The sequence below is a fragment of the Rhopilema esculentum genome, chromosome 6 (genome assembly GCF_057945365.1).
Source record: "Rhopilema esculentum isolate cy_ngs chromosome 6, ASM5794536v1, whole genome shotgun sequence".
NCBI classification, from domain to species: domain Eukaryota; kingdom Metazoa; phylum Cnidaria; class Scyphozoa; order Rhizostomeae; family Rhizostomatidae; genus Rhopilema; species Rhopilema esculentum.
Window position 1 is genome coordinate 394,657 of NC_142820.1, and position 13,436 is coordinate 408,092.

Consider the following 13,436-nt stretch of genomic DNA (forward strand, 5'->3'; position numbering starts at 1 on the left):
CCCCGCCCTGTCTGCCAAACTAACCCTCATTTCTATGCTGAAAAAGTTTAATTCGAACGCAATAAAAACCAACGTTAATTTTTTTGCCTTTCCCTGGCAATATGACAATAGCTACGAAAAAGGGAAGAGTTCTAGCATAACATAAAGAAAAAATCTACTTAAAATATAAAAGTTATCTTTGCCTGGCCAAGGTAACATATAAATTTATCACTTTATAAAAATATGGCTGAAGGTGATCTAACCTGGCCTTTTTGCAACCTCTCTTTCAATCTTTGCTACACACGAGGAACAGCTCATTCCAGTGACGAGATACAAGCCTTTGGCAGTCGGTAACTTATCCATGTTGCTGTCATTCAGAGGAATGGTAACGAGGCCATCAGTCTGATTCGCATCAAAGTGAACACCATTGACTTTTGGTATCTTGTCAACTCTTCTAAATTTGACGCTGAGCTGTGGACTAGCTTCTGGCGAGCTGCACGGGCTTAGCTTAAATACAGTGCTTCCAGATCCTGTAATCAGATTACTTATATTTTACAGCCTCGCGACAATTATTTTTTAAAGCAATCTCACACTTTCAACATAGACGAGAAATTAGTAAACTTTTCACAGGGAAAAAGTTGAAACACACTTCAAGGTGAACTGACACGCAAAACCATTTTTTTATAATATGCAGAAAATGATGCATCAAATCTTAATTTCAAGTTTTCGGCTAGTTATTATTGTCCGTTTTGATGCAATTCCACTTAAAATGTCATGAAATTATCGTTGAGTGCTCGAACATTGTCGGCATTTCATGTGACCCAGTGCGCTTGACGTCACAAACACCGTGTTTTTATTCCTTGAATGCAAATCACGCACGAACTGCACAGTTCAGTTCATCTTTTTCACTTACTATTCGAGAAGATCTATGTAGCCTTTGATCCAAGATATACGAAAATTCGAGGCTAATGAAATCGCAAGGCCGTCGTGAGGCAAGCCTTGTTGGGGGTGTGGACTACAAATTTACCTGATTTAAAAAATTTTGCCTGAAATACTTTATTTGCTGTCACAAATTTCTGCAATACATTTTGTCAAGCCTACTCTGCATATAATTAGCAACTTTCATTTTTATACTATAAAAAGGGATTTTCCTAATAGTTTTGTCAAATCTCTATATCGGAACGGGTAACGGATATTTTACTAGCCGAGGCGGCACTATGGTTGCCGCCGAAGGAGGAGGAAATTTTCGAATTTTGATGCTTCTAGTTCCCTGGAGATGCACTCTTTTAAGCACATTTCACAAAAGCAATTATCCTAATCCTATTGAAAATTATTTATTTGCAAACAAATTGAACAGCAGATGAAAACAATTGGTACAATTTTGCCGTGGTCTTGAAAAAGACCATGTTGTCAGTTACTTCTAAAGCTAGGCAACAAGAAGCACTGGTTTTCAATTTAGATCCCTCCATCTAAATTTCCATCTAAGCAAGCTGTTTGAATGTTAAAATAAATCTGGAGCTCATAGTGAATTGCAGTTGACGCTTCTACCGAGAAACGTTAGGGGAAATGGACACAATTTCACCTAAGGAGAGCGTGGATTTTTAGATTTAGTGCCAACAAGAAATCTTCAAATCTTCAAATCATTAGTTTGTTTAACTTCCTTCATATCAAAGAATATCATATTTAACCAACGGAGCAACTACCTTTGCTGGATCCTTTATTGATTTTATGTTGGCTCGCAACAAACTGGGTCTTGCGAGACGGAGGAAGGGCCTCCCTCAAACGCGTTGAATAATACGATATTTTTGCAAAACTTATTATGAAAGGTTCGCAAAGGAGTAATAATCTATTTTCCAATCAGGTTGTCGAAACGGAGCCAAAACCTACTCAATTAATGAATCGAAGCTCTTCTGCCGAATCATAAAAGTACGGGTGATTTGATTTGAACATGGTGTTTGTGACGTCACGATTATGGGGAAGCTCGGGCATACTCGTCCGTGCTCGGAAAATGTTCCGTGGCTTACTTTGACGCTCAATAACTCGAAAACTGTGTTGAATCTTAAAAGATAATAATGTATCAGATCATGTTAATTTTGCGTGTCAGTCCACCTTTAAGCAGTGCAAAGTCACTGACGTGTAATTCTAATTACTGGTCGTTGCGTTCATTTTAATATGCATAATTCTTCAACTTGTGGGGAACTTCAAAATACTACACGTTTTCTATTAAAGAAATATCAGTTCAAAGAACGCGAGACGCAGTGATTTACCAAAAATCAAGAAAGTGCAAGAAACATTAGCAGGCAAGACTTAGACAGTTAATATAGAAAATGAAAGTGTAAAGCGGTTTGCACTATTTGTAAATAAGGAACTATTGTCTCATCCCAGAGACAGTTTACTTGCGATTTACGGGTTTATTCACTTTCGAAAGGTTTACAGGACAGCCCCTCAGTGCGAGTAATTTAGGATTAAATTTAAGACATAGTAATGCTGTCGCAACATACAACGAATGCTGTTAAGAGTGCTGTTGTGGCAGCTTTTACCATTACGAGTACAGCCAGGCACTTAGGTGTGACCCTAAAGGTTCAGAAACACTTCACCGCTCAGGAGCTTGTGACATTAATAAAATTTGTGAATGTTTATTGAGACATTTTATTGTTGGGGGAGGGGGGGGGGCAGATGACTTTTAAGAGAGGAAAGGTTTCTGAATAGACTATGGACAAGACGAACTTTAATTTTAGTCTTTGCCAAGTGTCTTCCAGTTGCAAATACCAGGAGTTTGTATTGCAATTATCCAGTGCTTGTTTGCATCTAATACATTTCTATGCTTGGTGCTTTTATCAGTGAATTTAATTTGCTTATGATGAAATAAACAAAATGTCGAGAAATAAATAAATAAATTTCAACATGAAATGGAGAAGGGAACTGATCGAATGGAGGGTTGAAGTATTTGTGGAAGGTATAGCTACACTATCCATTGCATTTAAGACAAAAAATGTTATCGATTGTGCAACTGTAGCATCATCCACTGCTAGAATCTGCGTAAATCTCACTGAAGGTTTTAAACTACGTAGACGACATAACGAGGGGGATATTGCAGGGATTAACGGTTATGGCAAAGCGAGAAAAGGCATGTCCATGCACGACATACCTAGGCCTGAAATCGCAGCATATCTCCTCAGTAGTACACCAAGAAGGGGGTGATTGCATTGCACGATGGGGCACAGGGGCTACAGGTGCCAACACTGATCAGCATCACAACATAATACCGTTTTTCCCTGAGTGGGAAACTGTGTTTAGGGATAATACAGTGCCAATTTCACGTCACTATTTTCGATTTGCAACAAACTAAGAAAAGATTTGCTCGTCTTCCCGTTTCAACGGCAGTTTACTTATTATTTATACTCTGCAGTAATAGGAAGGTTGTCAAGCATGTGAAAACGATATGCACTCAATTTTTTCGTGTTAGCAATAAATCTTGTTCAACTTTGAGATTTATGCCAGAACTCGTACGTCTACAGAAAAGGCACAGTTTAGAGCCCAATATAGCCATTATCACAAAATGTCTTCCAAGAGCCAATACATCACAACGTATTCAGTGATATAAGCTAAAGATATAATCTAAATTGACAACCAACATTAACTAAAAGCAAAATATTGAATTGAAGCACAATTTCCATGCAAAAATAGCTGCCGTGACCAGTGTTACCCCCTCCCCTCCTCCCAGCTCAGAAGTACGCAGATGATTCAACTCTAGTTTCAAGTTTCAAGAACAGAAGTGCATTGTGTGAATTCGTGTTAATATTGACAAGATAAATAGGCACGGTGATACCACGGCCTAAAAGTACGAAAAAAACAGCTGCACTTTTGCACTACGGAACAAATAATTCTTCACGATCTTTGACAAAACATGGGGTATCAAACAGGTACCACCATAAAAGGGTGGGCCATGAAGTGATGAGGAAGCTCTGAAGAACCATGTATGCCGGGCCGTAATATCAACACATAACAACATTTTCCCTATCGTCCTTTTTTCCATATCTCGGCGAGTTTCATTGTTCCTCATTTTCTTTACTAAATCTATGTCAATGAAGCATGCACATCAAATAATGGACGTAAAACCAAGCAGGGTCTTTATTTCAGTACGAAAATTTCCACTCCAACAGGATCATCCCCAGCAAAACTATCAACAAATCTTCAACAAATCTTCTTCATCTATACATCAAAAGCAGGAAAGCCTTTCAAAAGCAGGAAAGGAGATAAAAATTGATTTTGAGATACATTTAGATTCCTTTCGCAAGTATTTAGAACAATTCAACTTAGCCCTCTCAATTTGAATATCATTTTCCAGCTCTACGCCTTCGTCGCGGCCTAAGTTTACAAGAGACATACTACGCAGCATTCCCAAATATCAACTAGAATCCAAAGATCTACCAAAATTTATTGACGTCAAATGCATTGAGAGAACTTTGTCTGAAAACTAGGAAAATAATCTTAAAATGTAACAAATCCGCGAAATTCGAATATTCAACACATTTACTTTAAGCAGGTGATAGGCCAAAGTCTCAAAAGCGCATCGTCGAAAGAGCTTTAGCTTTACAGTCCGACTTTGAAGGCGAATTGAAGATTTATGAACACATCTACAACACGTTAATTTGTGTGTTTACGTTGAATGAGCCGGGTCTTTCGCAGAATGCAGGTGGCAATAACTTGATTTCGTCTCAAGCAAAGAACTTGTCAATTATTAATGCGGCAAATATCAAGGCCGAACAAAAACTAGCTGCACACAAAGAAAGAGAGATATGGTGATTTCGAGATATTTTCGCACTTCTGTGAAGATTTTTTCATAAACTACAAAGTATATGAATGACGTTCTTGTTTGAAAAAGAGGAAGTGCACATAATTAAACGTCTTGGGCGAAAGTTCAAAGCTAGAAAAGATGAATTTTATCTAACACATTAGAAGCCTGATACTCCATTTTCAATGAAAACATAACTGAAGTTTGTAGCGCTTTCTAAATGATATATTTTCAAATAAAACAAGGCGGTAATATTAAAGTCGGAATTATTTTGCATTGATAAGGTCTTGGGATCAAATTTCATTCAAATCACATTGCGAATGAAAGATAGACGAATGAATGAACACAACAGAACAACGCACATAGGGGTCTACCGACTAGGGATAGTGAGCGAGAAAGAAAACAGGACCACGAAGAGTTGAACAGGCGACTGAAGAAACGAGCAAAAAACGGTTTGGTTAACGAAAGGACGATCAACAAAGCGAGAAAAAAGAGCAATCTAATCTTATACAGAACACAGGTTTAGCCAATTAATTACACGACAACGCTGAAACATGAGAGTGTGGGCAAACGAGAAAAGAAAACTGAGGAAACAAAAGAGAGAAAGAGAAAATGTTACTACGAATTCTCATAGAAATATCTTCTTTTAAAGGTTGATTTGATTCAGGAAAAGTAAAAACTAATCTTATGCATCTCTGCTGTGTGCTATGATAATATTGGTTCGAATGATAAATAAGCCATTTTTAGACAACCCCTGATGATGGTGAAGACCGACAACTGATCTTTTCTGAACTGTTAGTTTCGCCATGGAATTGACGAATTAGAAGATTCTCTTCAAATTTTCTAGACATTTTAGCGAAAGGCTTGTAGGCCGAAATGGCCACATAATTACAAATTAACAAAAAATCTCAGAAAACAACAAACAGCTAATACAAAGATAAACAGATGAAAAAATGATTATAAGCTAGAAAGTTTACGTTACGAAAATATGCACATAGAGGACTTCCCAAAAGATTCCTGTGATTCAAAAACCAGCGATATAAAATTGGCTATCGATATCAGACAATCCGTATCTTCTTGACTCAACAACCAAATAAACTTATCACAAAGATCATGGGATGATATTCTGGGAAATTTTGAATAAATCATAGATAACATAGAATTCCTGGCAGTCTTGTAAAGTGGACAAACTAATAAAAAATGAATTTCGTCCTCCACAGCAGTTTTATTAAAAGATTGACAATGCGAACATTTTCTATCAATCCTAGGAATAGGATTCTTTCCGTATCTACCTGTTTCAATCCTGAGGTTGTGAGCACTGAGACGTAGTTTTGCAAAGTTGGATCTTTTCTCTTTGCTAGGTTTCAAGTCTAAGTAATGCTCAAACTTATAAACAGTTTTGAAAGATGCATATGTACAAAGCTTTTTTGAGAATAATTTGTTCTTTAAATTTTCCATAATTTTTGACCTAAAATTGGAAGACACTTTTGATTTCACGATAGAAGAGTTATCGGTTGTATGTATTCTGTAAAGGGTCATCAGGGAACGGGCAATACTGACCCAATTAGAAACACCGGAATCTGCATCATTAATTAGCATTTGAAGAGCTCTGTATGCATAGTTACATGGCTACGAAATCAATTCCTTTGAGAAAAGCTCTGTTTGGTTCTTTCCGACCATGGATTGCAAATACATAAAATAGAGTAAAAGTATGAATGTCAACAGCTCCTTTGAAATGTAAAACAAAGAATTATGCAGTCTGTAGTTTTATCTGAACATTCTGTATATAAACAAGTATTGATTCGTTAGGCATTCGTTAAACAAGACAGCATTCCAAAACAACTCACTCCTTTTTTCATTTTTAGTTTCAAGCTGATATATAACACAAAACGGTTAGAATAGTTGGGCGCCTAGAAGAGATCGTCGCTCAAGTTGCACACATCAATCTACCAAACGTTGCAAAATGAACTTGAATATAAATGAACTGAATTTGCCTTCATACCGTTTCGCAGACTGGCTCCAAAGCTATCAAATTTCGCTCCAACTGCACAGAGCAACTCTTTATTCAAATGTTCAGCTTTACAAACTGGCCAGTTTCTCAACGATGGAATTTTATTCGAATAGCAGATGTTCCATAGAAATACCTCCCTCCTGATTTCCAGATTTAATTCGCACGATGAATTATTAATGTTAATACCCTTAACTTATTTCAAGCGCAACCAACAGCCTAATATCTCCTGGCTCTACTTGTACCCCAGCACAAACCTAATAACCAACTTTGGTAAAGAATACTCAAAATAAAAAGAAGATTTGACCTAAAACTGCGTCGAAGGTGGCAAAAACAGCGAAGAACTTACACAACCTGCACATAGGAACCATCAGAAATTTTGAACAGTAAGCTGTTCGTGTGGCGGTTGGTGAGGCAATGACGTGCTTTTTCACGTTTATTAGGAATGCTCTTCTTATTATACCTGAAATGCTAACGACAAGCACAGGCTGCACGTTTCTATTTCCTACATTTCCACAGAATACACCGCTGAAAAAATGAAACAAAATCATTTTGCGCTTTCTGGAAGTTCTGAAACATCTTTATTGAAACTCGAAACTAGCGAAAACGGCATTGCCGTCTCATCTTTTAAAATCTAAATCAGAAACAGTTATGCGAAGAATCACAAGCACATTTCTTTGCTTATACGAGAGTGCCTTGGATTGATCAGTGCAGCAGGCAGACAGCAGGTACCTTGGTTCGGTATTAACAGCTTACTTTACGATATCATCCGTGCCTCTGTGCACCCGTGTCTCGAGAGAGATTTCCGTGTGCTGATCTTGTGAGGAGAACTGCAAGACACCCAGGAAACAAAAATGTATCAGTATCATTAGATCAGCAAACAAATCAGACGGTATGCAAGGAGAAACTAAAAGAAAAAGCCTTCGGCACCTTTCTCGCGCTGACGGTCAAGTCGAATTTCCATTCGACATTTGAAATCAAGAATATCTTTCTTTAGAAAATATGTTTGTATTAGTGAAAACACCCAGAGCGCGTCTAGGCCTTGCTTAAACTCTAAAGTTCCATGCGCTGAAAATCCCCTGTCAGTAAGAAAATCTGAATTGATTTGAAAAGGGAACACATCAACTGTCCAATGAATAGGTTGGACACGACATAAGAGTATGAACGGAGTGTTGTTGCAAAGGAACTGGGAAGAATTCTTTTAATTTATTCATAATCATTACACAATTGCAAACATTGCCGCGATCCAGCCCGCAACGTAACCCTTGCAACTCGACCCTCGAGGACAGCGACTTGAAGATCTATCTTTTTCCCAAAATATTTTCTGTTTTTTGCGAGACTTGTGACCAACCTACCAACATTGCACTTACCAACATTAAAATAGCTGAAAATGAATCAGAAAGGTAGACTTCTGGCCATGATTCATCAGTTGACCCTTCGATAAGATCCGTTTTTTAAAGGCGTTTTGTTTCACAAAACCAAACAGCATTCCGGGTACAAAGCGTTTTACTCTAACATATATAATCGTACTCCATAACAAGTACTTCATTTCAAAAACAAAGCAATGATTTGCCGCCTGAGTGGGTTGATTCTTATAGTGGCTAATCGGAACACGGACGAATAAATTTGATTTTGACTACTGATGGAATGGAATATCCAACAGAAACAAAAGTGCCAATCTTGTGCTGTTTAGGTCGTTTCCATTCGAATAGGTTGGACATGACTTAAAGAACTTCAGGAATTTCAGAATCACTTTGGGGCTATACAAAATTTTGTCCCAAAAAATGCAAAGTAACTTGACTCAAAGCAGGATAAGACTGACATCTTGCCAATCATTTCTTTTCAAGTGCTAATACATGGTGATAGCATTTAATTCTATGTACAAAACTGCCACGGAAGCTGCAATAGCACAAACCTGTAACTGTTGAAACAACGATAAAATTTTAAAACTATGACAAGATGTATAAAAAGAAAAGGTTTGATCCTACCTGGAGTAGCTATCTTTGCTTCAAAACCCATATCTTCAATTTGATCACAAATTTGTTCAGCTGTTGTAACGGTTGAATTGTAGGACACCAAGGCGTTTTCATTTTCTAACGAAACCTTGATGAGACTCACACCAGGGACACCAGATATCATTTCCTCTATGGATTGAACACACGAGTTACATGTCATACCGGTAATATCAACTGTGACATTCTTGTTGTCTCTTGTTGTACAATTTGTTTTTGGAGATGCATCGAAACCCATTTCTGAAATTGCATCTATTAGGCTGGCTTCTGTTTCTTTGCCAACAACATACTTGATAGAAGCTGTTTTTTCATTTAAAGACACTGCAATCTCAACAACCCCCTGGCGGTCACCAACGACACTTTCGATGCTCTCAACGCAAGACATACACACCATTCCTTCTACGTCGATGACAACTTCCATAATGTCATTATAGTCATCATAACTATCATTATCGGTATTATCACATGGCGACGAGCTAGCCTCGAATCCAATATCCTCAATCAATTTACAAAGTTTTTTGACTGAAGTCAGAAGAGGGTCATAAGTTATCTCAGCTAGCTCTTGTTGCAGGATGACGTTGATGCTGACCACGCCCAGCTGCTTGCCGAGCTGGCTCTCTATAGAGTTCACACATGACATACAAACCATACCGCTGATTTTTATTGTGGTATGTGCCGTATCTCCGCCCATCTAATGCTCCATTTTGAAAATGACTTAACTATTATACTGAACGAAAAACTGTTCGGCGTCAAACCACTTTATCATATTGGGTTCATCAAGGTGGACAAAACGGAGGTTTTTTGACCTGAAAAAGATGGAAAAATATATATTTTCGGGACAACAATTCTGATTTGAATATGATGAAGCCAGAACGATTTCGAGGCGTCGGAGCAGACTAACGGACACGGGCATGCATTTGAAAATCGATTCCCAGCTTCTACAGATTCTTTCATACCTGGTATGGCGATTTAAACCTGCCGTCAGCATCTTGAAAAAGCTGTCTAGTTTCTGGCACATGACAGTGTTTAGAAATAACGACGTCACAAAAAATTGACTGAGAAAAGCAGTTTAGTCAAAATACTGCATAGAGTTCCTTTAATAATAATGATAGGGCTTTTTGGAGCACCTTTGTCCTTCCTATCAAGGGCCATCAGGGGGCAAGATGCGCGCTTGCCACGCTGCCCCACTTTCCGCCATTCCAGATTGTTTTAATGTCCTAATACTGGAGGAACCTTGCCAAAAACACGAAGAATAGTGTTATTTCCGAGCAATTATATGATTAATGTTCAGTAGCCACGGACTACCAAGGGAAAGTGATGTTTCATTGATAGTAAATTCATCATGCCTGGTAAAGGCTAATTACTGAAAAATGAATACACAGTTAGTAAGGCCATTAGAAAACCACAAGTACTAGTCCACGAGTTTCATAAAGGAAAAAGTCAACATAATATGCAATATAAAGATAAATAACTAGAAAATCTGAGTCAATTAACTCGCATTTTCTTTTGCAGGCATCTGCAAGCAGTGGGTGCCCAACTCTTTGATATCATGATGCACAGTTTCACCATGGATGTAGATCTTGAGTAGAATCATGTGCTAAAACTTTAAACTTGTGAAAATTTGCAGAGCAAGCAGCTTTCCACTGAAGAAAACTCTAGCAGTCCTAACACTGAAACATTCACTGCCATGCCCTATCAACAAGTACTCTTCTAGGTTTTTAACAAAATTAATGAGTAATGAGTTTTCACAAAGTATTTTTTTCACAAATATATTACCTGTCTTCAATTTTAAGCAATTTCTATATAATTTCTCAATAGAATTCACTTATAAACATGAGCTGCAGCAATATAAAAAACACAATCTGAACAAATATTTGCTTTGTTGCATTTGCCTGTTCTTTTGCAAAATTTCACTGGCATATTATTCATTTGCTCAATAAGATGAGGGTTCTGAAATGTTGATTTGGTTTCAAAGAAAAACCACAAGGACAGAACTTCTGTTTGTTTGCAAATAAATGCAGTTCTGAAAATCTTCCTCGGTCTTATACATACAGCCATTACTGTTTCAAATATCTTCCTGTAGATTTGTTCAATTGCATGGCACTTTAAGCCATTTTCAAGTTGATTTACACAGGGCCAGTAACTTACTGCATATTTAATTGTTAATATGAAATGTAGATGGTTTTACTTACATTAAATCACACCTCTCAAACTCACTTCAGGCTTGTGAACCTAGCTTATCTCAATAAGATTGGAGAGTCTTTCTTTAGTCAGTTTTGCAGGTGTCCAATTATAACATGCTTTAATGTTTACTGAGATTGGTTAATCAAAAAGAAAGGACCCATACATTGAGAAAGAAATTTCCTTAGTACATACCACAAAGGCAACAAACATCACTACAATGATTTTATTAAACTTTTTTGAATCAAAATTACTGACTGGTTTCCTTGAAGCACATCAAAAATAAAAATAAACGTTAGACCAGTTGAAAGGAAATAATTTCCTTACAGTTTAAACAGAGACAACTGGATGAATGGCTACAAAGAAAACATATTCTTTTATATCACAAAAGTAGTTATACACCATGATTCCACTACAATGGATAAACAAATGGACACATGTACATTAATGTTTACCAACTAGCAGTAACACACTCCTGAAAGTGTCAATGTGCTGATTTCAAAATCAACTGGTCAATTTAATAAAATTATGAAAATTGTTTCATGATAATAATATATGATCATCATTCCTTTTCCTGTTGAAAATTGTAACTATTCTACAACAATTTGGGAGATATTCATCAAAATCATGATTCTGTTTGACAAGGCTATTGTCTGAGGATTTTGATTCCCAAACTAACAGCAATACACAAGCTGTTGAAAAGGTGGTGAAAGTTGTCTGGGTGAAACATAGTGCGTTAAATTGGAAAACCAATATGGAATGGAACTGTTTTTTATATCTGTGTTCACTGAAGAATTTTTGTATGTTTCATAAAAGGAAACAAACAATACAGGATCTGTTTTCAGTCTTACCACCCTATTTATTTAGATAATGGATGGAGATGCTGAAAAAACAAAGACTTCTATTACAGCTAGGACACAGCAACATGCAATGGGTGGCCAGAGAAAAGAGGCAAAGATGACACCGAAAAACCTACCACCCTGATGTAAATAATGAGTGAAAGCATTCCTTAAACTTGTAGAACATTACAATTTCGGAGTATAACCATTGTGTCGCAAGACTTCTAATTTCACCTACATTCACCAAAAGAAACACAATACCTTTTCCTTTGATTGAAAAAGACAGCCTGACTTATTGCTATTCACATTTAGTACTGAAATCGGTACAAAAGAGGAATTATTGTAATTATCCTTGCCATATTTGTTAAATATGCTTAGAAAATACAATTTATTGTGTTTATCAAACCACCGAAACACCTTCCAATATTAGCCCAGTGTGAAAACTAGGTTTATAGGGGGTTGTGGCTTCTCTCCTTAATGTGGGTCAAAGCTTCTCTACCTATAAATTATTCCTCTTTATAATTAATCTTGTTTCATCACATTATAATTGTATATCAAAGCAATATCCCATAATAATGTATTAGCTTTTGGCAACTATACTGAATATTCATAATATATTTTATAGTTACAGTTACCTTTGATAGAAAGTATGTAATAAAATTGAAAAATATAAAAAGGGATCACTTCCGCAATCTCTATTGGCATAAAAATGTGCAACTTCCTTTATTAAATAACTTAACAAAGCTTTGCATGTCCAAAAATTGAATCAGCTTTCAAACATTACATATCTTACAACTTTCTACAAAAAACAAGTTTTGACTAACAAAAATCTTATTTAAAAAATGAAGCAAATAACTGAAAGAATATTTTTGTTAATAGAAGCAATAACATAAAACTATTATAATATAGTTTTGAGAAGGCTAATGATCGAATTAAGCATGAACCCAAGATTGCAACTGAGAACTGTCTACCACCAAAAAGGTTTTTTTATTTTCATACTAGAAATGCTGTGAAAAATGCATCTACCTGAATGTTTACAGCCTTATAGAAAATATTACTAAACAAGGAAGGGTATTGTAAAGTCACAGTGCTAATTCAAAAAGAGTAAACTTGTGGCATGGTTCTTCTCATAAAAATTGTTTACTATCACAAAACGGATTTCAAATCCAGCCATTCCTTGATTTATCCTGTTTCCCTAATTTCACACCTGCGTTGCACTTCTTCCGCTGTGTTTTGATTTCGGTTGACTTTGATTCAAATCAAATTCTCGTAATGTAGAACTCGACTTGCTGTTCCACAGGAATGGTTACTCCCATTAAAGGCCTACTTTATCCTTACATTTCACGACATTAACTTTCTTTCCAAACAGGCTTCGGCCATGAAAAATAAAAATTCGGGCCGGCATAATGATAAATGTACTAAATGCTAGTTGTTTTCTAAGAATATAAAATCCTGGCACTTACAAGTTAAATGACACGCAGTCATACGATTTGGCGTCGGAAGTAGAACGACGATCAATTTTCTCCCAGAGAAATACAGGATCGTCCAACGTTCAATAATTAAATCGAAAAAAAGTTAGTCATTTATCAAAGCTATATGCTTTGATTGATTGATAAAGACAA

General features: G+C 36.6%; 1 protein-coding gene across 5 annotated transcripts in view; it reads right to left on the reverse strand.

Moving 5' to 3' along the window:
• Positions 1–13,436, reverse strand: part of LOC135686075 (copper-transporting ATPase 1) — a 28,474-nt gene that overhangs the window by 14,868 nt on the left and 170 nt on the right. The window contains exons 1-3 of one of the 5 annotated variants that reach the window (XM_065202233.2): positions 10,987–13,434; positions 8,771–9,600; positions 243–509 (exon numbers count right to left, since the gene is read on the reverse strand). In XM_065202233.2, coding sequence (XP_065058305.1) covers positions 243–509; positions 8,771–9,485 — 982 coding nt within the window. In that variant the 5' untranslated portion in view covers positions 9,486–9,600; positions 10,987–13,434. Of the gene's footprint in view, positions 1–242; positions 510–4,516; positions 6,757–6,776; positions 7,509–8,152; positions 8,743–8,770; positions 9,601–10,986; positions 13,435–13,436 lie in introns of those variants that run through there. The other 4 variants (XM_065202232.1, XM_065202235.2, XM_065202234.2 and 1 more) reach the window with 4 other exon arrangements.